This window comes from Chrysemys picta, chromosome 15 (genome assembly GCF_011386835.1).
Source record: "Chrysemys picta bellii isolate R12L10 chromosome 15, ASM1138683v2, whole genome shotgun sequence".
NCBI lineage: Eukaryota > Metazoa > Chordata > Testudines > Emydidae > Chrysemys > Chrysemys picta.
In genome coordinates, this window is record NC_088805.1 from 31,250,875 (window position 1) to 31,275,233 (window position 24,359).

Genomic DNA, 24,359 nt, shown 5'->3' on the forward strand with positions numbered 1-24,359 from the left:
AGGAAGGAAGGAAGGAAGGAAGGGTCCATCTGCCTGCTAGAAGAGGGGGGGCGGTAAGGGGAAACTTTCCCACCCCCTGGGCTCGCTAGCGGGGCAAGGGGACTGGCCCCGGAGCGGCTTGTGGGAGCCGGGAGCCTACCCTCTTCCGGGAGCCCAGTGGTTCGCTCCGGCCGCAGCCCTGGCTGGTGTGAAACATTCTAGGGAGAGAAGGAAAGTGAGGGGCTGGGGTCAGGAGAGGGGAAAGGTCAGCGGTCGGGTGAGAGGTCACGGGAGGGGGCTCGGGAACTTCGCGGGAGAGAGGGGGAGAGACTGTAGGGGAGCGGGGCCCAGAGGGTGAGGGGGCCGGGAGCCTGTTGGGGGGACGCAGAGGGGGCTGGTGGCTGGTGCCTGTTGGGGGGGACAGAGGGGGCTGGAGCCTGTTGGGGGGGCAGAGGTTGAGGGGCTGGGGGCTGGAGCCTGTTGGTGGGGCAGAGGTTGAGGGGCTGGAGCCTGTGGGGGGGGGGCAGAGGTTGAGGGGCTGGGGGCTGGAGCCTGTGGGGGGGCAGAGGTTGAGGGGCTGGGGGCTGGAGCCTGTTGGGGGGCAGAGGTTGAGGGGCTGGGATGTGGGTTGTTTGAGGGGCTTGATGTGGGGAGGGTATTTGTGAGGCACCAGAAGGGGGTGGGAGTCAGTGGGGAGAGAGTCTTGTGGGGCTAGGGCTGAGGGGCTTGGTAAGGGCCCTGTGAGAAACAAAGAGGGGGAGATCAGAGTGGGCAGGCACCCCCCAGGGAGGATTGAACCTTCTAATACAAGGCAAGATGAGCTCTCCACGTGAGGCTAGTAGCAAGTTTCCTCTGCACGTCTTAGTCTGGAATAATGACTACAGACAGCTGGATAAAGAGCTGGAAGGCAAGGTAAAATGGGCACCAGACCAACATATGATGCAGTGACTTCTTGTAGGAATAGGGATTGTCCTCCTCTGAAACTGCTCAAGGCAGAATACAGGACATGATGGACTGATAATTAGATCAGGATAATAGATCATCTATATGCATTTTAAGTGACATGGGGACTTAGAAAGTAACTTTATATCTTAGTTAAGTTTCTCTTTGTTAAACTTACTAGGGGTTTATTTTTGTTTGTTTTTTACAGCTCTTTGTGATTAAAAGGGGATCACCTCAGGAAGGCACAGAGATTATACCCTTTGTCATGCAACTTCTGCTTATTAAATATTTGACTGTCTTTCAATATAGCCAGATTCAAGGCATTGAGAGAGATACAGATGGATTGTAAAAAACTCCGTAGCTGTCAGGAAAATGTTAGAAATCATTTGAATCAGGGCCAAAAGACAGGCAGATGTGACAGGCACTAATGCTTCTTGCCAGAAAAGCAGCAAATAAGTACCACCTAGCTGGGAGGAGAGAAAGAGAGAGAGGAGGAGGAAACCAACACGCAGTAGGGTGCCAGCTACTGCCGAAGATGAAACACAAATTGATTTTTTTTTTTATCAGAATGGCACCCTCAGGGAGCAGTTCGCTGAAAATTGAGGAGTTTTATTTTTTTCTTTATATTGTGTTGAGCCATTATCTTCCCTCCCCAGTACTGATCTGGGGTTAAGATTACTGCTTTGCAAAGATTGTCAAAGCAGTAATTTCCTTCCTTGTTAAGACACAAAGGGCTTAGTTCAAGTATAGTCCTTGGAGCTTCACTGGCTGCCTTAGAACATAGGAGCCCAGCAGCTTTGCACTTGCTAGAATATAGAATCACAACTGTGGTAGAAAATAGCTGATCATCATGGCTCACTGTAGAACAGAGAACACAAAAATCCAGCAGTCAGCCAAGAGCTGTGATGAAAGTACCAGAGTTAAAAGAAAGGCAGTAGGAGAAACATTCAAATCGGTATCAGATCCCAAGCAACAAACATGCTAGTAGGACAGTAGTGCAGGGTACACACTGGTAGAAGCATAGCCTGTTTGCTTGTATAGTGCCTGAGACAGTGAGTATGTGTTCTGAACTCATCAGCTACTGCTACCTTCTGACACAAATCCTGATGGTCATCCACAACTCCAGCTATACACTATGAAACACTAGTATTGGCTTAAAGCATACCTGTGTTGTTTCTTGAGAATCTTGGAATGCTGTTACTGTCTCTAATTCATATAATCTTCAGTCTGTACTAAGGGATTCTCTAGAGATATTATTGATCCCTTGGTTGGGGTGTTCATCTCTCTCTTTTACGGTTATAGCATTATTAAAATAAACACTTGTAACTTAACAAAGATGATTTTAATGCCTCCGTTTATTTTTATTATCTGTATTCTGGTATCATCCACAATGCATGAAGCCCTGTTTGTGCACACAGTAGTCCTGTTCCCTGCCCCAAAGAGCTTACAATACAAGAAGACAGGCCACATATGAAGGGTTAGAAATACATATTCCATCAAGCCTAGAAACATCTCTCTTAAATGAAAGTTTTAAAAGGCATTCTGGGAGTACACTTCCTCTTATGTCTTCAGGACAAACTGCTTGCTGTGTCTGGCAGATGTGCTTTGATAGGGTTTGAGGGATTGAAATAAACTAGCCAGATACAGTCAGCATATGAAATGATAAATGGCTATAATGTACAGCTACAGGATAATCGTAGCAAAGAAATTGAGATAAGACTGTTCCAAAGTCCTTTATATTTTGGTCACTGCAATAGGCATTGCAGTTTGGAGAAAGTAGGATTGAAGATAATATGAGCTGCAGCAATGAGATGAGGATGGTTTAACTCAGATTCCTTTATGTTCACTACTTGGTGTTTTAAACATAATGCTGTCAAATAACCATGTTAAGTTATGTAATAACTTTCTTTTCTTAGCCCACTCTTGACTTTTCCCATTTTCCTTTAGTTATAGATGCTCTTCTGTTTCAAATCTCTAAAGCTAGTAGTGAAAAATATATGTAAGGTATGAGTATGTTGTGCTTGCATGTTTTGGATATTTGTGCCTTGTGTAGTTCCATTTCTTAGTGATTTGTAGAGAATGCACTCACTCTTCATTGTTCTGTGTGTCAGTCAAATAGATGCTTTTTTAATTGTCATGTTCGTCCATATTCTCACCAAAAAATACAAAATGTACATTGTAAACCGTCACCTGCTCTTGAAAATTTTTGCTGATTTCAACATGTTGGATATCTTCCATTATACCTTCCAGTGGCCATTTAACTGGTGACTGCCCATGGTACAAAATAAAAAGAATGGAGCACTGTCTACTCCTCCTAAAAGAAACTCTTCATGAAGAAGTGGGGGAGGGAGAAGGAATAATCTAGAATGTTTTTGTTTCCCCCCCTTTTTCTCCCTCTCACTTCCCTCCCCTTTTCCTGTCATGGTGACACATACCTCCCTTATCCACAATCACTTCTATGATGCCCAATTCTACTCCTGTTTGACTTCAGCAGGGCGGTAGGATCAGGCTTTTAAGATGGCAGTTCAGTAGCCGTATCAGAGCAAGTCATGTAGGATAAGTGGTTCCAAGCAACGAACTGTTCTGTAGGAATACATATTGAGTGATTACAGCTTATTGCAGAAAATGTTTGTTTTAACTTTCTTAAATGTGTTCTGATTTTACATTTGATAGCTAATGCTGAAGCTGCACTAACTCTTGATTACTCAACAGGACGTCGATCAGCGTGACCCACGGGGTCGGACCTTGCTGCACCTTGCTGTTTCCTTGGGATATATAGAGTCTGCCAAAGTCCTTCTTCGACACAAGGCAGATGTTACCAAAGAGAATGCACAGGGATGGACAGGTAAGAGATCAGCTCACAGGCAGTTAATAGTTTTCACCTTCAACATTGAGGGTCTAAAATCTGTCTCTATAAATGTCACCTTAGGACTGTGGGATGTGGCTGCAGTGTTCACTTTGCTTTTGTTAATATTAAACCTTGCCTGTGTTTGGGTTTCTTGCAGTTTTACATGAGGCTGTAAGCACAGGAGACCCAGAGATGGCATACCTGATACTGCAGCATCGAGACTACCACCAAACATCTGCAACACTTGGAGGGGTTCCTGAATTACTCCAAAAAATTAATGAGGTAAATGCTTAGTGAGACCTGAATTGCATGCTGATCAGTTGCAGCTGGACGAATTGTTAGTTTGGTTCTAGGTGACTTAAATCAGCAACTTTAAAGTCAGGATGATGCATTATTCAGTTCAAAATTGTGCCTATCAGCTCTATATAAACATGTGGGAGACTATGGAGTTTTCTCTGTTTTTATTAATAATCTCGGGTCTTGGAGGAGGATGCTTATTCTTCCTACGTCAAAGGCTGAGAGTTATGTGCTTTTGTAGTAGAATAACAAATGAAGAGTAATTCAGTAGAAAACAATGATAGCGTTAGAGTGTTGCAGAACAGCGTTACACTCTGTGCCCATTAATTTAAATTAAATGACAAATATCAGCACATGTAAAATTCATACTTGTTGGTTTCATTGTGCTTCCTATCAGGAGCATCTCCAAACCTCTACTTTCTCTTGTTTCTAAAATGTACATTTGACATGCTGTACTGATATTAATCTAGTGTTCTCTCCTTTGGTGGTTCATTTGAATACTTTTTTTCTACACTAGACTTCTGATTTTTATGTGGAAATGAAATGGGAATTCACTAGCTGGGGTAAGTTTGTTTTTTTTGGGGGGGTATTTTTTACATCTTTCTTACCTCTAAGTTTTAAAAATTTCTGAAATAAAAAGTATGTTTGCAAAGAAAAAACAATTCTCAAGCCCTTACTCTCTCCCAACCCATATTTTTTTCCTTCAACCCAAAAAGTCTTTTAAGTGTTGAAGTTTCCTTCTGACCACCTTAGCCTGCTGCACAAACTGTACCCTTCCTTCAAATATCTCTTGTTTAAGTTTTTTTTTTTTTTTTTTTTTTAAAGGAGTACTGTGCTGAAGATTCTTCTAAGGCCATTCTGATTTTTGGGAGACACATAAGTTATGACGGTTACACAAACATTATGCATCAAGACATAAAATATTCAGGAAACTTATTCCTTTACACTGCAAAATAGCATTACAAGTGATTTGACTTTCTCCAAACCACCACATATTTAGCCATTGCATGAGGCAGGTTACAAAATTGCATCAGGCCACTGGTCTGTTCTTGTGTTTCGTTTCCCTATTGTGTTAATCAATAAATCTAGAATCAGTCCTGATAATCTCTCTGTTCTTTGTTATCTAGACATTGATTCATAGGTTTAAGGCTAGAAGGGAACATTATAATCATCTACTTTATGGCCTGCATAACACAGACCATAACATTTTCACCAAGCAATTTCACCAAGCACATAACTTCTGGCTGAGTTTAGTCTTCCTACATTTGTCCTCTCTGTTAAGGATTTTTATATTTGCATCTGTGTGTGTCATTGTTTCTTTTCTAGTTCCACTCGTTTCCAGAGTCTGTCCAAATGATACCTGTCGCATCTGGAAAAGCGGAGCTAAGTTACGCGTTGATATCACATTATTGGGCTTTGAAAATATGAGCTGGGAACGAGGGAAACGTAGCTTAATTTTCAAGGGAGAAGGTAAATGCTTTAGTACATTTGATTCATTGATCATCAGTTAGTACACAAACTACACTGACCGATTCCTAGTGTTACTAAAAGGACACACGTAATTATAAGCTTTATTTTTGCATGCTTTCACAGACTTATTTGTGCAGGGAAGTGCGTTTTCTGGGATTTCAGGTCACTGGGCTAAGCAGAAGTGGTTGGACTTTCTGTTAAGAAAAATCTTCTGGAGCAAATATGAATCACTAGAACTTGACTTTACCCTTCTCTCCCACTCTCAACAAAAACAAAAAAGAAATCTGCTGTGTTTTTCTTCTTGGAGGCCTGAAGCTTCATTATTAGTCTCTTAATTCCATTATGCAAAATTATCATAAAAATGACTTGGGCAGTCACCCAGTCTGCTTGCATATCCTTACCATGTTGGTGTGTAGTAACTTAAACAACTTGCCCTAGGTAAGTGAGTGATTAAAACTTTGCAAGGCAGCTTTAATCCTCATTTTAGTCTATAGTGTGTGTCTTGGTCAGCTCTTCATCCTGAAGGTTAGTTCTGAAGTCTGTAATCCATAAAATATATATCCTTTCAACAGATACTGGAGGCTGGGCAGAACTAATTGAGATAAACCATGATGACAAAGTTGTCACGACAGAGCGTTTTGAAATCTCTCAACAAATGAAGCGTCTGACTTTGGGCTCTGTGACGCCAGAAAGAAAGGAGGTGGAAAGACGCCTTACGTCTCCAATTATTAATACGTGCCTTGATACTAAAAATATTGCTTTTGAAAGGTAAGGTATTTAAGCTTCTCTTAATGAACAAATCCTCCAGATATGAAATATTCAAGATTATTATACTTGCAATGTAGTTTTTAAAAGCCTTGTAATATGTATCTTAAAAATAATATGGGACGTAACAATAACTGCATGTCTTGTTCCGTATAGACACTTTATAACCTCTCAGCTCATTAGTTCTTGTCTTGCAAACAATTTCCATTTGGTGTGAAGTCCATTTGCACCATAAGATATGGTTTCCCATATTAGTGAGGCAAGGGTTATATCTTCTGATTTCAGATATGTACCGGTGGTTCCTGCTTATTTTGTGAAGCATATGTGCAGTATTGAAAAACCAATAATAGGGTTTACAGCTTTTCTTGACTTATTCGTTCTACTCTGGCTTTAGTTTAATCATATAAGTCTATAAGAATATCTCTAAATATTATCAGCTAGAAAAGACAGCAAACTACTTGTAACAAAAGGAGGAATAGGGTTATATTAGTTTATCCGGCATTTAATCTGCATGGTCAAAAGAGCTCAAATGAGCTTGCTTTCTCTAGGAAACATCTCTATGGTGCTGCACATTTCTGGGGTGCTATAAAGCAGTTGTTTTAACTGCTGGAAGACGTGTGGATTTTGTTTTGGTTTGGTTTTTTACTGCAAGGAAGAAGAGTTTGTCAAAACATGGATGCAGAATTGCAGCCACTGAGGGACAGCAGCTATCAAAGCTCACTAATTGATTCTACTAGATGTGTAAAGATATTTTTTTTTTTTTTTTTTTTTTTTTTTTCTTGAATACTGAGATGTACTTAAGGGGTAACATGTTATCACAGACTCTCAATGGGACTTAAGTTCCCAAGTTTCTAAATTCATTTTGAAAACGGGACTTAGGAGCGTTTGAAAACATTACCCGACATTTCATAGATAAATGTTTCTTCAGCTCTACCAGTCCAGTTCCCCCGACTGTCAGCTACATGTTGCTAGTGGAGATAAAGCTCAGCAAGTTAGTAGTGATAGAAATGATGCAATAGTTTCCAGAAACTCCCAATTCTTAGCTGGTCAGGCATTCACGTCACAAATGAAAGTCACGGTTCGTTGGTGTCTGCAATTAAGCCAAAGTCTGAATGTGAACAGAAATGAAAATACTCTGAGTCCTGTGTTGGAACAGGGTGTTGGTGTTTGCGGGGACAGCTTATGGTATTGCTGCACCATTTCTCTAGAGCTGTTACTATTGGTACCTCTCAAAACACTATTCAGGTGAAATGTTGTTAGGGAAAACGGGGGCTTGGGGCTAAATATAAACTGCAAATGCAGAGATAATTGTGGTGTTTACTCTTTATCAGAAATACATCTGGATTTTGGGTATGGAGGACAGAGAAAGCAGAAGGTGTTAATGGTTATGAAGCAAAGGTAAAAAAGCAATTCTTTACAACTAAGAGATCTCATAGCTAATTGAATTATAATTGTGATCTTCTGTATCCCCTGTGTATCTTGGATTTTTATAGCTTGCTTTGGTATCTGTAACTTCTGTGTTTTTTGTCACCAGATCTGTTTTGGGAGTGACAAGTCTTGGAGAGGATACCAAATAGCAAGAGGGGTGTCCGTGGGTGAGAGCTGCAAGGGGTGGAGGGGAAGAGGGGATGACAGGCACCATGGAGATTATAGCAGATAAAGGGGCAGGAGCTCAGGAGGTGGGGGTAGGCGCAAAAGCAGACAGGGAGAGGCTGCTGGGGAGAATGGTATAACCACTGGAGAATGTTTTCTCCAGAACTTAGAATTGAGCTCATTGTTTCTGTGTATCTACGTTCCTTTGTCGTCTGTCAAGTAGCTGTGAAACCCACTAGCAAAGTGTTTCCATCCCATGCCCACTCCACCTATCATCTCTCATTTACTGTTGAAATGTTGACTCTCATCTAGACCTCTCTGCAGCATTCACTGCTGTTGACCATATAAAGATACTATTGTCTCTCCTGAGAAAGGTGGCAGCAGTCAATGTAATGCGTTAAAATGGTTTAAGTCCTTCCTGGAGGGATGCATCCCATGAGTAGTGATGGGAAACTGACCCCTCCCTTGTGGAGCTGCACAAGGATCAATTCTCTCTCCAGTCCTATTCATCATCTACACACAGCCATTAGGCAACATGGACTCCAGTGCCACCAATATGCAGATAATGGAGCTCTACCTTTCCTTCACCACGTGCCCATCCCACTGCCACAAAGACTGCCTCGTGCTTGGGTGAAATCCAAGGACAAATAACAGCTGGCTGAAGCTGAACAGAAGCTGTGCTGGTGGGCAGAGGAAAGCATTTTGAATGATTCACAGCCCTGGTGCAGTCACTTTTGTTGGAAGGTACATACCCACAATTGGTCAATTCTGTCTTATAGCTTAGGAGACTCCTGAATTCATCACTGATGTGAAGTTCTCTCATGGCAGCATATGCAAGTAACTGTTTCTACCATCTCCCATTGGCTAGGAGACTGGTGGACAGTGACCTGGCCTCATTATTTATGCCTTTGTCACCTCGTTTGGACTACAGCTGTTTGGACTATTTCCTGCACGTGAAGCCTTCAGTCCTTAGGAAACTCCAGCTGGTGCAGAACACTGCAGCAAGTCTCCTCAGCAACACTGTGAACACATCAGACCCATCCTCAGCTTCCGGAGCTAGCTTCCTATAAAATATTGAGTCAAGTTTAAGGTCTTGGTCCTTTATTTTCAGGGTACTCAGTGACCTAGACCCAGGGTCTCTCCAAGATAACTCAAGCTCTGGGATGAAGACCATGGTTGACAACTCCACTCCTCTGGCACAATGTAACTTTCTACCATTAGAGTAAAGTGCATCTGCGCAGTAGACAGCTTTCTTGGGATTGCCCCAAGACTGTGGAATGAACTCTCCCAGAAACTAAGGACAATCCAAATCTCACCACTTTTCATTCTCATGCGAGTGTACTTCTTTGACCTTGCCTTCTCTAAAATAAATATATCAGTAGGGGTGTGTATTATAAAATCCCAAACACAGTCGTCCCCTGCACGCACACCTTCCTCTGGGGAGAGGATGAGGGACCAGTTATGTGCCCATTATTAGTCACATTGCTGTAGGCATTCAGATACTATGGTGATGAGCATGGTAGAAGAACCTGTGTAGAATAGAATCTGTAGGACCTCTGCTTCATCTCTTGCTGAAGTTAAAAGGGGATTCTGGTGAATGAGGGCAGGGAACTGCAGGAAGAGAAAACGTGGCTAAAGCGGTTGAACACCACTCTGGAGAATCGGATTCTATCCCTGCCTCTGTCACAGAGTCCATGGCATCACATGGCAAGTCAAGTAAACAAACTTTTTCACTGATAGTCACGAACTGTTCCTCATTTTTGAGTGCCTAACTTGATATCCAGAGGTTGCATTTAGTTTTTTGTTTGTTTTTTGTTTTTGCAAAAGAGCTGAGAACTCAAAACTGCAACTGAGGTCAATGGGAGAGGTACTCTGAACATCTGAACTTTCTAAGTACTCTAAAAATTCAGGTCCTTGACTTGTCAAATTGGGCACTCAAAATTTGTTGACGCTTCTGACTTTAATTGCCATGTGCTTTAGATCCCCGTGTGTAAAATGGGAATAATACCCACTCAGGGCACAGGGTTGTTAAGATAAATTCATTAATCTTTGTAAAGAACTAAGATACTACAATGAGAGCACCATGGAAAACCTATGAAGAAATTCTAATTTACCTCTGTTTGGTGAAGGATTTGGATGGTATATAGTCTACTGCATTATTTACTGTACACTAAATGAGGATTAAAATAAACAATGAATAGCTTCCCATTCAGTGAGCACTGTCCATCCCGGGTGGTATGTGACCATGTAATTTAAATTGTAACATAATGTAGATGCTCAAGAGGGCCAATTTAAGGTTCTGGCATCTCTTGACTTGTGAGTGAAGGTCTTTGCAGACTTATTGTTCTTTTAATATGGCGGTTTTTTTTGTTGTTGTTAAAGTATAGTGGCTTAAACCTGTACAGTCGACCCATGTGAAACTGAATTCATTTGAAGCTTTGGTATGGTCAAAAAATTGGTAACGTAAATGGAACCTTCTCGGCCCTCTGGTTGCTTGGGGTCAAACCAACAAGGATTGAATCCTATCACTGCCGCGGAACCACTCCTAAGTATGAGCGCGTAGTTGTTGCATAATTCCATCTGCAGAATCTTATCAGTGACTTCTTAAGTAGAAAGAGAGAGCACGGCCACAGCCTGACTGCTCTTCCCTGTCCCTCCTCCCTCAAAATTAACACGTAAGTGGGGGATTCTACACTTCCTCAGTTTAAAGTGCCCATCCAATCTTTCAGCTGGAACCAACTTCATTAACAGGAAATTTGTCTGCAAGCACCTGAGTCTCTGGAAGGGCCTGACCCAGTTCGCGCTGAAGTCAATGACCAAACTCCTTTGACTTTTGCTGCTGTAGGATTGGACTTAGATGATGACTCATGCTGGCTAGTTTTCCTTTGTTAATGGATTCTTGGATAGATATTTTTATGTTGATTCTAGCAGCTTGCCCAGCAGATGGCTGTCTAGCTCAGCATTAGCATGGGACTCTGTCAAAGTAATGACATAACAATACGTATTTGTAACATTTTCAGCACTTCATGGAAAAATGATTGTGTGATCTGCCTATTTAACTCATGTTTCACTGATTTCTGATGCATTAAAGGTAGACGGATTCTTGCTCCTCCTCTTTCCTCTGCCTCTTGGTTTAACTTTTTGAATTTGTTGCTGGGGTAACTTTAAAGATGCTGCTTTTCTTATCTTTAATAGTTGTCAGTGGGCCCTGGTCTATGACTGGAACCCCTAGGTGCGACAGTAATACATATGATAGATAATAATAATAATAATAATAATTAATAATATCCTTTTTAAAGGTCTATACAGCAAACAATGTGAATGTTGTCACAAAAATCCGAACAGAACACTTGACAGAAGAAGAGAAAAAAAGATATAAAGGTAACTTCTCATAGGTTATCTGAAACTAAATAGAACATTTTGTTAAGATCTTTGTACAAAGAGGCAGGACATAACCTTTGTGCACAACACATGCATGGTGAAGAGTAACCAGGCAAGTTACTCTCACTTGCCTCTGAACCTGTTGTAGCTAATTCCAATTGCTGTGTACTTGAAGTGGCTTATTACTTGGCTCGCTGAAGTTCTAATGTAAGTGTGAATGATTCTGTCATTTTGATTCTATTTATTGGGAAAAGGTGTTTGAAAATTAGTGTCAGTTTCCTCTAAAGCCTCAAAAGGTAGTACCCTCCCCCATGGTTTCATTTTCTGTCCCTGCATATTCTCTGCCCTGAAAGCCTCTGTACTTTCACTTCATATCTGTTTTTTTTACCTGGGTTAAAACTATAAGATGTCTGCATTATTTTTGTACTTGTAATTCTGGGGTGCGTATTGAGATTATAGTAGAAGGTGGAAGCAAGACCATAACCTTGTGTGGGGGAACAATTGCCTCTCGGCGGTTTTCAGACACTCCCAGAAACGAGGCATGGTGGACAATGATAAATTTTAGGTGCCCCTGATGTTAGTGTCCTTAAAATCATCATCCCTTCACCCATTTTATTCTTAAATCTTGGGCTTTTCTAGCAAAGGGTTCATCGAAAACCAGCCTTGCCACAGTTGTCCTGCATTGAATGAGCAGTGCAAACAAGGCTCTGTCCATCTTCTTCTCACTATGGAGCTGGGGCTTCCCTTGTCACAGAGCCTGAGTGGATGCATGTGCACTTCTGTGTTAATTAACTCTACTAATGAGCCTATTCCTTTTCACTCCCTTTTTCTCAAGCGGACAGAAATCCACTGGAATCTTTTCTTGGTACTGTCGAGCATGAGTATGGTGCACAGGTGAGTAAAATCTTTCTCTCATCACTGACTTTAAAAGCAATCACTGCAGTGTTGAGAAGTAACACAAATGAGTTATATGGATCTTATGCCACAGCTTCATCAAAACTGTTTCTTCAATTCTAGAAACTTAGTTCAAACGCTGGGTTCTAGACTTACACTTGAGAGTTTTAATCCCTCCACCCCCACCTGTTGCTATAAGAGTAATTGTACCTTTCCTTTTGAAGAAGCTCAGGCCTGGAGGTGGGTCATGGAATCTGGAAAGAAGAGTGGGAAATTGGGCTGCTGGAGTGAGATGAGACTCTGAGGGTTTGCCATGGGCTTCTGTTCTTACCTTCCCCCCCACTCCAAAAAGACTGGAATAACCAAATGTACTGAAACTGTCGGCTTGCAGACCTGCAGCAGCTTTGGATTGAAGATACGATGTTTCAGTGGTGACCCAGCAATACAAAGAAGTGGCAGGGGGTACGAGTGCTGCAGCAGCACGCGAGCATATAGCAACTTTGAGAAATGGGAGGTGTCCTTGGGTTCTATGCAGAGTGTGAATTATTGATGTTACCAGCCCTGCATAAGAGAAAATGCTTTTACATCTGTCCGGGTTTAAAGATGAGGAGGTAATGGATTTACCAGCTGATGGCTCTGCCAGGGGTTTTGCTGAGGATCTTGCTTAGGTACTTGGTCTTCTTGGAATTTGAAGTCCCCACAGTAATACTGGCTACTCTGAATAATGCGGAGCCTGGGACTGCTTTATATTATGTATGCAGTGTAGTTGTAGCCATGTCGGTCCCAGGATATTAGAGAGACGAGGTGGGTGAAGTCATATCTTTTATAGGACCAATTTCTGTTGGTGAGAGGGATAAGCTTTCGAGCCGCACAGAGCTCTTCTTCATAGTTTCTAATGTTGACACATTAAATCCTCACACCATTCTAGTTTGGCTACATTTTTGTAGGTAGACTCTCCTGTCTTCATAAAGCATTGTGAGATCTACAATCCGCTTGAAAAGCACTATATTAATGTATAGCTCTGTCTTTTAGTCTGTTGTATCTGTGTGTTCATTTCACTGCTGACTCTCAAGTTAGGTGAAATGTGCTGCTTTATGCAGTTGTCACTTAGATTGCTCTAGAATCTGAGATACCAGCTTAAGCTTTCTGTAGGAGGCGTTGATGTCTACATATTATGTACTGTTTATTTTTACAGGACCTCAAAACAGAGTATGCCACAATGAATAACCCTACAGCCATTACTCTGGAGGAATATTTTGACCCGAAGTTCGACCTGAAAGATAGGGACATAGGAAGACCCAAAGAAGTCACTATTAGAACACAGAAGTGAGAAATGTTAATGTATAACTTGCAATGCTTGTCTTAAACTCTTCCTGTTTGAGGTCTACCTGCTTTGATTCTCCTCCAGTGTTTTGCTTTTAGAAATCATATTGTAAATGTCTAATACAATTCACTTTATTCAGGGAGTGGGGATTGAATTAAGGGTGGCATTTTCAAAAGCACTCAGTCTTGGCCTGCCTGTCCATGCTCCCTATAAAACCAGTGGGAGGAGAGTTAGGTGAATGCTAACCATTTTAGTAAAATCCTACCCTTTAGACAAGTGAATGGTGCCAGTCTGTCTGAGGGCTCTGGAGGCTGAAGTCTATCAGCAAACCAGACGTAACATGGAGAGTGCCAACACTAGCTTCTCCCAGACTGTGCCTCAAGTCTGACTGGGAGTGCAGTTCGGTCTTCAGCCTCTGAGACCTCCAACCAGGGTGACAGTTATGAGGTTTGATTTCTGTGATGCACACATCTGTCTGCTGGAAACTGGACTGACTCCACCTTCTCACTGCATGCATTCTAAGCCATTCTTGGATGGTAATTATTCTTGGTCCTTACTGCTTAGCTGGGTTATAGTTCAGGTAGGCCACAGCTTCAAAAAGAAGCTATGTATCCCAGTATGTGCCAGAGCCATATAATTCATTTTCCAACCCTAGTGGTATTGTCATTAGCCTAATACTATGTGTATTTTGCCACATGTATAGTAGAAAAGTGAAAACTCTTCTAATATCCTCGTGTATAACTCACTGTTACAGGTTTAAAGCAACCTTGTGGATGTGTGAAGAATTCCCCCTCTCTCTCATGGAGCAGGTCACTCCCATCATTGATCTGATGGCCAGAGCTAGTGCTCATTTTGCTAGACTTAAAGACTTCATCACTTTGGAATTTCCACCTGGATTTCCTGTCAAAATTGGTACTGTTCAGCGATCTTTTGCACTTAGACTCTTTCTTCATTTCCATTTTGCTTCTATTCGTGTTCTCCACCACAGCCCAAAGGTTTAAAAACAGGGACAAAAATTAAAATACAGTGCAGTTCCTAAAAATGCCACCTGTCACCCCACCCATCTCCCAGTCAGAGAACCTGGGAAAACAGCTGAGCCTTACCATATATCTGGATGGTCCTTAAATCTCAGCTCTGAAGGACCAAGCGGGGAAGTGAATTCCAAAGGCAAAGATACCTCGCTAAGAACTAGCTATTGCTAGTCCCATCTATTAGCACTAGTGCCTTGCATAACTGCAACTGTTTCAGTATCTCAAGAGACCACCTCTCTCCTCACAAAGCTGGGACTCAAATAATTGGGGCTTTATAGGTCAAAATCATCATCTTAAACTTCACTGAGGTGGCCACTGCAGGCAAGAAGCAAGGTGTGATGTGCTCTCTTCATATAGCTGTGGCTTCGTAAAGGGGCCACCACTGCATTCTACCCTAGCTGCAACTTCCAAATGGCATCAAGGTGTGTCCCTGTGAAGAGTGCATTGCAGTGATCAGCACTGGGTGTATTGCGGGGAGGTGGGTTGGTTGACTGTTCTGTGAATATAATGCGTGTCTAAAAACTTCACTTGCACAGTGTTAAGTTATGAGACTAACTGACTACTGAAATTTTATCCTGTGGTAAAGTGAGGTGCAGTTCACTGTACGGCTACATAACATCTGTGAAATTTCTCTCTTTAAGCATGTATAAAAACCCATTGCTGCTGCTGTAACTGTGGGAAAGTGTGTGGCTCTGCTCTGTCTCACAGAAATCTTGTACTTCTTCCATTTACAGAAATTCCCTTGTTTCATGTGCTTAATGCTCGAATTACATTTGAAAATGTTAATGGCTGCAGGACAGCTGAGGAAGCTTCATCACAAACTGCTGAAGGTGCAGAGTGTGAGTTGGGTAAGAAGGTGTAAAGCTCTGGTGGGTTTATGCGAGGGCTTTGTTTGTGTACTTGCTATCAGTGGGATTTATAGAATAAAGCAAACCTGTAAGCTCTACAGGCTCGAACTGAAGAGACTACAGTAGGTTGTGGTTCTTACTGTAACTGATCTGGAAAGCCATATGTGTAGTAAAATATCTAAGTGGCTGGAATGTGTATTCACCAATCAGATTAACCCATTCTCACTTCAAAACCCCCACTCAATTGCCTGTTCCAGGTTAACTCCTTGGGTACTGGAGACTAATGTTCTTGCCTTTACTGTTTATACAAAACCTGTGTATGTGAGAAGTACAATGGTAAATAGTCAGCGATGGATTTGTTTCCATGCTTATATAGAAAGGGCTACAATGGGGAGGGTGTGCACGATAATGGGGAAACAACATTGCATATGTATAATGCATTCCCCTGTGAGCTGCTGACAAACTCTTCTGCTAGGAATCATCAGCCTTAGTGATAGGTTGGCTGCACTTCGTGTTTAACTTTTTGGCAAACTTGCCTCTCTTGTTTTTTACTTATCAAAGTTCAGTGTAGCCTGCTTAGTTCTTTGGTGCCACATGTCGGTTTTCCCTGCTGCAAAACTTGCTGGCACCATGTTCATCGATGTTCTATTTATTCCTGTACCGTGGCTGCTATGCAAACCTCTCCGGACCCCATTCACATAGGATGGATGTACTGTGGGTGGTTCGCCTGAACTGAAGGCCAAGATTATAACAGGGTTAAAAAAAGAAATAGATAAGTTCATGGGGGATTGGGCAGGGCTGCAAAACTATCCTCTGAAGTATCCCTAGCCTTTGTTTGCTAGAAGCTGGGAATGGGAGACAGGGGATGGATCACTTGATGATTGATTCCCTGTTCTGTTCATTCCCTCTGAAGCACCTGGCATTGGCCACTGTCGGAAGACAGGATATTGGGCTAGATGGACCATTGGTCTGACCCAGTTTGGCCATTCTTATGTTCTTGGGGTCTTGTCTTGGCTTATTTATATAAATGAAAGTAGGTTTGGGGAGTTGATTTTTGGATTAACAAGCTGTAAGCGTACAATACAGTATATCTTCAACTATATTTTTAGCTTCTATAGCCTCTAGCTTTGAGGTCGACCAGTCTGTGTTTGAGATCCCCAAATCTTATCACACTCAACATGATGGTAGAAACGTGCGTGTGCAAGATGAAGATAATGAAATAATGCAGTTTGCTATTCAGCAGAGTTTGTTGGAGTCCAGTGGGAATAAAGTAAGTCTGTACTGCCAGCTGTTCAATGTTCTTTCTTTTTCTAGACACAGTATAGTATGTCTCCTTTTACCTCCGTCCTGGTTTTGACTTGGAAAAATTTACTTGGCTAGTTTAAAAATGAAGTACCAGTTCACCAAAGGTTTCAGAGTAGCAGCTGTGTTAGTCTGTATCCACAAAAAGAACAGGAGTACTTGTGGCACCTTAGAGACTAACACATTTATTAGAGCAGTTCACCAAAGTAATTGTACACCTAATACAGAGTTAGCTTCTTGTTTCAGCTTTATATTCTCCACCAAAGCAATATTTCTTTATTTTAACATGAGCTGTATATAGCAAGACACGTCTCTAAACTCATACCAAGGTATTTATAGCTTCTGCAGGAATGGATGACAGATCCCTGTAATATGGCAGTTTTCAAAAGAATCTTAACACAGAAAGTTTTTGAAACTTGTCACCGCAAATATCAATGAGATATTCATGTCTGACTTCGAAATGACTTTCAAATATGACTTGCATTGCTAATTCCTGAATCACTGTGGCCCTTTCCCCCAGGAAGCCTTAGGAATGCATTCCAATGGAGCAGTGGCTTATGCGCAGGACTTTAATATACAGTATCAAAGGTAATTTTAACTTTTCTAAAATTCTTAAACGCATTGGGCCAGAGTGTAATTACTTCCAAGAGTAGCCCACAGGCATGCTGCACTTTGTATAGCCAAGCAGGAGAGCACCCAGGCATATAAGGCAAGGCACAGCAGAAGAACAGAAGCCCAGATCACATACTTTGTGGTACTGCTAGTCTCCAAGAAGAAGCTCAAACAAGCCTCCTTGTATAGTATCGGGGTAGCCGTATTAGTCTCTATCCAAAACAACAAGGAGTCCGGTGGCACCTTAAAGACTAACAGATTTATTTGGGCATAAGCTTGCAAGAAAAAGTGAGGGTTTTTTACCCACGAAAGCTTATGCCCAAATAAATCTGTTAGTTTTTAAGGTGCCACCGGACTCCTTGTTCTTCTTGTATAGTAGAATATGGCCTTGGTAGCTCAGTCTAAGGATTGGAGTTTTGGTTTCTTCAACCAGCCCTTGAGCACCCGCCGAACAAAGGATCCTTTATCTAACTAGACCAGAATTCAAGATTCTCTTTTTCTCCTGCAACAGCTGCTAATGTGACCCCTCTAACAAGTGTCATCACCCTTATTTACCACACCCTGGACAGTTGAGAATTTTTGTTTTTTTCCCAAACTTAAGTTACCTGTTGTTACAAATTTAGGAGCAAATTTTTAATGGCCCTCTGAAAATAGGCTGCAGTGTCTTAGATTCTTCCTCTTGCAGATGCAAACAAGCATTTGTGTATGCATCAAGAATATCATCTCACTATCTGCTTTGTACATGCCGATGGTTGTGCGTATAAACGAGGTGAGTGCACATTTAGAGGCTGCTGAAAACAGCCATTAGGGAGCAGATCTTCGATAGCAGGCTCTCAGGAACTTTCAGAGAAAAATGGATGTCCTGTTTGGAAACTGCCTGACTACTACTCCTTCATAGAACACAATCCTCTCTGTAACTGTCCTGGGGATTGCTTTCTTCCCCTTCAGGAAAGGGAGGCTATCTGGCAGTTGGAGAGTCTCTTAGAGACCTTGCTCAAAAACTGATCGGAAGAAAATGAAGTAAAATGGGATATGTACCTCTCAGCTCTTGAAACTTTCTCTCTCTCTCACCAGGGCACTTCAGGAGAGCTGTATTATGAGTTCAAGTACTCCCCATTTTAGCACTCCAAATGAGTCCTCCAGCTTTGATAAAGACTTACAGCTTGCCATGGAGTTGTCTGTCAGAGAGCAGCAGGAGCGGGAGAAACGGCGTCGTGAAGAGGAGGAGGAAGAATTTCAACAAGCTTTGCAGCGCTCTCTCACAGAAAAATAGACTCCTCCTTCAATCCTCTGAAAGACTCAATACTCAATGTATGTGACCCCGAGGGCTGCAGTAGCTAGGAGCCTGAGGACCACTCTTTGGTTGCATAAGTAGAGGACGTCCTAGACATCTTTTAATTGTCACCTTTAACATACAGATGTGGCCCAGAGATGCTACAGCTCTGGGCATGCAGTTCTCTATCTTGACCCATGTGCCCTGGCATGTTGTGTGCGGACACCTGTAGTTTCTATGGGCTGCTACCTCCATGATTAAAGGTGAGGGCAGCAGTAGAATTCCGGGAGCTATATTTGGCTCCCAGGCCATGTCCTGTTCAAAAATTTCATAAAGGGAAGAGAGAGAGAGAAATATATTAAAGAACTGGAAACCTTGCCTGGGCTATATATGTAGGAGCACAGCAATATTTGAGAACCTGATACATAGAGAGTTCAGAAGAGAAACTTCCTTATACCTACCAAAGACACATTAACCTGTTCTGTCTTTTCTAGTAATTGAATGCCAGTCACTGTTTCTTTTCTAAATGGAGAGGAGAATGTGTGAAGTAGTCTTTCACTCCAGCGAGTGTTTTCCATTAGGTTTGGGTGCACATGGCTAAGGATATTTTCTCTTTTCAGTTCCTGAGCATTTAAAATGCAGCCATGCTTATCAATATGGTTGATTTTTAAACTTGAGTTAATTCAGGCTAGAGGTGCACTCAAGATTAAACTAATGCTCTCTGGCCAAGGGCAAAAAAGATAGCTAATAGAAGTTTTTTTCCCTTGAAAAGGGACTACCTGTTCATTCAAATATAGGTTTCTCTGTAGTGATTCAAGACCAGCTTAGTTCACACAATCAAAGAGGGCAGCAAGAAAATACATAGAAATAGGTGCTTTTTTAAAAGATCAATTTACTTTTTTTGTGAAAGAAATTTACACTGATTTGAAGGTAGTGTGCTGAATTCATACAGAGAAAGTAGGTGAAATTTTTGTGAATGCCTATAAGTAAGTAAGTTCTGCCATCTCAAAGGGAAATATAAATATTGCTTTTTAAAAGTCAAATGTAAATCCTACATGTGAATACATATTTTGTATCTAAATCTTTTTATTGATTTTTAAGACAAACCAATTCAATACAATTACACTCTTAGGGAATAGTATCATTAGCAATACAGGAGTGTATTTTTACCAAGTTTTCTCAGGTCTTTATTCATACTATATATTTTTAGTTCTTTTGTCTGCACGTCTGTAAATGTACACAGCATACATGCTGTGATTGTCAAATGCACTCCTCCAGTACATACTGTACAACCATAGGAAAGCCTTATCGCAATGAAACATATTACTGAGCAATATTTCCTACTTATAGCTGGCAGAAGTGCAAAGAAACCTATGGTACATGTGGTCTTATCCTCCATTTGTTACTCAGGCAAAACACAGGGCTGCCTCTGGCTCTATGTGACATACTATTAACCAGTCTAACTTGCAATAAAATGGACATGATCATAATCAGTAAAAGGTAATTTAGAACTCAGTTTTATACCATATAATCATCCATTGTTTATGTAGCAATCAGATTAAAATTCCTTGTATGCACACTTGTGCCAGTATAATCTGTGCCATGTTTGTTTCAGACTATGCAGCTTGCATTTCATCAAACTTTAACTTCATCCCTAAATAGCTTATTTGGGCTTAGCAGTAACACTGTCACTTGCTTACCCATAAGCAGCTATACATTGGAATTATTGCTCCTCTCTTTGAAAAGAGAATTGCTGTAACTGTCACACCTCCCCGAGGGACTAAAGCCTTTTGTTAGGGTTTTGACAAGTTGTGAAATAACAGATAAAAGAATTCAGTTTTTTCCCCTCATGTGGAAATAAAGAACATTGCTCCCTTTAAGAGCATTTGTCTGGCATTCTGATTACTAATAGCAAAACAAGATCTCGAACCCACCTTCCCCCCAGCAATTTATTTTTTGTGCTTTGGTCACCATAAACTAAATGTATATTTGCTTCCTAGTCACCGAAGAATCCTCCCAAATGGGAGTTGAAGCTGGGTGGGATAATAATTCTTTAAGCACATAAATTTTATTCTAAGCAGAGCTGGCACCAACAACCATAGGTCAGGTTGCTGAATACTTTCCATTATAAAATGCTGTTTTCAGTTGCTGTACAACTGTGACCATTTGGACTGAAACTTACCAGGCCTGGTGTCTGCCTTAGGCCAAATGACTGTTTTATTTTTTAAGCTTCATTGCTTTTTGAGAACAAAGCTTGGGGGTGGGGGGAAAATGTTGGTAAAACTGTTAAAATCATTTAACTGAGAAGCTCTACTGCCCCCATGCTCTGGAGCAGCGGCTTGGGTGGTGATACTTGCTGCTCCTGGCAAAATCTGGCCAAATTTGCCCAGGTTATAAGCATCTGAAAAAACAGCAATTCCTACATACACAGTAGAGGCTTGTTATTAATTAGCTACATTATCTGCACTAAGTGTGCTTGATTGCTCTATCCTTGGGCTAAAGGAATTAAGCAGGACTTTCACTGCATTTACTCCCACCAGTGACTGCAGTGGGACTGTACACAAGAGCTGAGAACAGGGAGACTCTCTCTTGCTGGGGTGCCCAGAGAATGTAGAAAAGAAAACCCCCTCAGTGGAATGCATGGAGGGGACTGAGACAGGAGCTGGGATCAGTAGGGTTGGAGTGCTGGGACAGAATCTGACTGGGAAACAACTGGGCCCGGGACTGGCTGGAAAGAGGGGTAGAAGACTCAGGGTGCCTGCACTTCTGAATTGATTGTAACATTTTAGCCCCTACTGGGGCCACTCTCACAATGACACAATTTCTAGCACTTGTCTGATTTTTTTTCAATTCTGTCCAGAACTCCCTCTTCTTCCCCACTCTCCCACCTTCTGGGATGAGCAGCCAATCAGGGCTGCTTGCAAGAGGCAGGTCCGAGCTCTCTCACGAGCCAGAGGAGTTCTGGGGTAGAAAAGGGGACAGCTGACCGCATTCTCAAAGCACCTGAGAGGGGGAACAGAAACAGCGCAGCAGCTCTGCTCCCCCTGCCACCTCCTGTGAGCAAAGGGTCAGTCTGCTCTCTGCTCTGCCCCTCTCCATCCTTGCAACAGCAGGCCTGAGAAGGGGAAGAGAGGGTAAGTACCTGGAGCTGAGATGAAGGTTGGGATGGCATAACTAATTGCAAGGATGGGCATGCAAAGGGCACAAAATAAACTTGGGGTTTGGGGAGAAGCTGGAGGTGCTGTACCAGGAGGCAGCACTTCATACAAATCTGGAATTTGATCTTTAATTGGGTTTTCTGGTGAGAACTCAAATCGCTTTTCTCTGTCATTGTCACCCATGCACATTGGGGGTTGGCAGGGGTAGTTCAAAAACTGAGTCCAAAAAATAGTTTTATTTTTATTTATTTTTTATTTTTCAGTCTCATTTGGGGGGGGGAGTGGGAGGGAAGGGTAGGACTCAGGATTTTTGAACTTTCCAACTTTGGAAGGCATGCGATGAGTGAGGCAGGGAACTGCCAGGAGAGAATTGGTCTCATGGCTAAGGCAACTGAATGTCATGGTGGAGAATTGGTACTATCCCTCCTCTTGGACTTTTTTCAGGTTAACATCTGTTGTCTAGCTTGTTTTTTTTAAAATGATAGTTACTAATTAGTAAAAGCATCAGCTGTGTAACCTGCTCATGTAATTCACTATGTTCTTACAGTGTTTAAAAAAACCAAATCACAACTTCTTGTGTGGCTGCTGCATGTTTTAATAGCGAAATGCCTTGCTCTATTGGGATAGAAATGTTTTTTCTCAAATCAAAGATGTTAAGCCTTGGATTCTCCTGAGTTTGTTAAAGGCTTCCTCGAAATGATATAAATCTAGTTAATTCACACTGTTTGATTTTTTTGAGCTCAATGCTTGTTTGTTCAGTGCATTTCTTTTCCTGTGCAGCTGTCTGAAATCAGTGCATATTAATGATTTAATAAGTCCTACCTTGAAGCACAGTAACTGAAGTCTGATATTTAAGTTTTTTTTTTAACTTTTCTATGTTTTTGATGATGTACTTTTTGCTTAAATGAGACATTTTCATATACAGATATCAAATATGCAGTGTTGGTCTAAAATAATTAAGTAGTTTAAAACTGACGCACATAATCCATGCAGACATTTTCTGACATTTATGGATAACTTTGAATCTTCTGTTTTGAAACCCTTTGTACAGTACAAATATTCTCCGAGTAAATGAGAAGCATTTTAGACCCTTAGAAATATATTTCTTTTGTTTGAGATCTGCAAGTATCCTTGTACGTGTAGGCAATAGGAGTAGAGCAGTAAAGTAGTGCATATTATAGTTGATGTTTACAGAAGCATTTTTTTAAAAGGGCAATTTTTTTTTATGAATAGTTTGCGTAGTTCTCACTTTCTAAATAAGCTCTGTAGCAAGTATGTACCATTCTCTAAAGCTATGAATCATTAAAACTGTAACCAGCTTTTATGGATTATAAATCCAGATTAACTCTGCTCTCTTAAAATTCATGCTGTAATTTGACAGTGATTGAATCTCCATGTGATCTACAGTAGGCCTATAATTCTCCCTGAAAATGAGGCTAAATGCTTAGGACAAATTGTTGGTGCTATTTCAAGCACTTAAGTACGTTTGTAATTTCTTCTGAACACAGCTTAATATGGACACTTTTTTGTACTGCATTTAGATATCCTGAAAGTAACAATTCATATTTAACCAGGAAGATGTGCAGTTGCTCCATTACTGTATTGATGGAGGAGAGAGTTCAGTCTACTGTTAGGGAGCTAACCAAGTTTTATTTGTCTGAATTGCTATCTTTTGATGACTGCAATAGGAAAGCATGGTGAACAGGACAACAATTATTAGCAGGATCAATTGTAATTCACTTAATCCTCTGATTCAGGAGGGTCTGAGTATGTGCTTAAGCACACATTTAGTACCATTTACTTCAAGGGTTTAAAGTTAGGTCTGCTTAAGTACCTTACTGAATCAGAAACAACAAGGAGCTCATCTACATGTGCCTATTTCCAACCTGAGAGCAGTTTTCGTAAAAGTCACACTGACTCCTATAATTTGGATAGATCAGATCATTAGTCTCTCTCTAAATGCTCCCTGAACTTCAAGAGTGGACACAGTATTTATTTACTGTGTCCTAGAATGCTGTTGGGCAGTTAGCACGCTTTGTCCTGGAGCAACGTTCATATGGGGCAAGTGAAACGTTCCCTATGGTGTCAGTCTGTGTTCAGTGACCACAGTGTGTTAAATAATTTAAGGTCATGCAGGATTAAAACCATAGCCCATTTTTTAAAGTAATTGCTCCTACAATTTTACCATCAACAACGATTTGTTCTATAAAAACACAAGGAGGTCCATCGGTTGCTAGTTACCTTTAAGGTGGATTGCCAATGGCGGAAAGAGTTGCATCACAGCTAGAACTAGGTTGTGAGAGAAAAGATAGTGGCTGCTCAGCTGGTGGGTTTTTAAGCAGTCCTATTACTCAATTTTCAGTACATCAGATCAGCTGGGTGCTAGGGGAAGAAAGTCAGCAGATAGGAGCTCATCTGAAATTTGTATTAATACTGGTGGTAACTAAGTTTATGTCAGTTGTCTGAACACTTCCTAGGTTGGGGGGAGGGAGGAAAGACTGTCATGCAGTCACTGCAGAGAATAGTCTCCAACTTCTCCTGGAAAAGAATTCATGTTGTCTAATGTAGAGTGCCTCACAGGAGCCATCAAGAACCTGACTTTCACCAGTGCTGAGCACTCCAAATGTAGTCACAAGGGGTTG

At 41.5% G+C, this 24,359-nt stretch overlaps 1 protein-coding gene across 3 annotated transcripts; it reads left to right on the forward strand.

Annotated features, from left to right (window-relative positions):
• Positions 1 to 429: 429 nt before the first annotated feature.
• Positions 430 to 20,439, forward strand: ANKRD13A (ankyrin repeat domain 13A). Of its 3 annotated transcripts, XM_008163658.3 has the most exons (16): positions 581 to 891; positions 2,869 to 2,925; positions 3,634 to 3,766; positions 3,927 to 4,051; positions 4,584 to 4,629; positions 5,393 to 5,536; positions 6,109 to 6,304; positions 7,633 to 7,699; positions 11,194 to 11,275; positions 12,111 to 12,169; positions 13,365 to 13,495; positions 14,248 to 14,405; positions 15,259 to 15,372; positions 16,482 to 16,642; positions 17,195 to 17,262; positions 18,361 to 20,439. In XM_008163658.3, exons 2-16 carry the CDS (start codon positions 2,875 to 2,877, stop codon positions 18,557 to 18,559), a joined length of 1,734 nt encoding a protein of 577 aa, XP_008161880.2. In that variant the 5' UTR covers positions 581 to 891; positions 2,869 to 2,874; the 3' UTR covers positions 18,560 to 20,439. The 3 variants fall into 3 exon arrangements, with proteins under 3 accessions (XP_008161878.2, XP_008161880.2, XP_008161879.2); XM_008163656.4 differs by lacking the exon at positions 2,869 to 2,925 and having other exon boundaries at positions 430 to 891; XM_008163657.4 differs by lacking the exon at positions 2,869 to 2,925 and having other exon boundaries at positions 653 to 891; positions 15,259 to 15,363.
• The last annotated feature ends 3,920 nt before the right edge of the window (positions 20,440 to 24,359 follow it).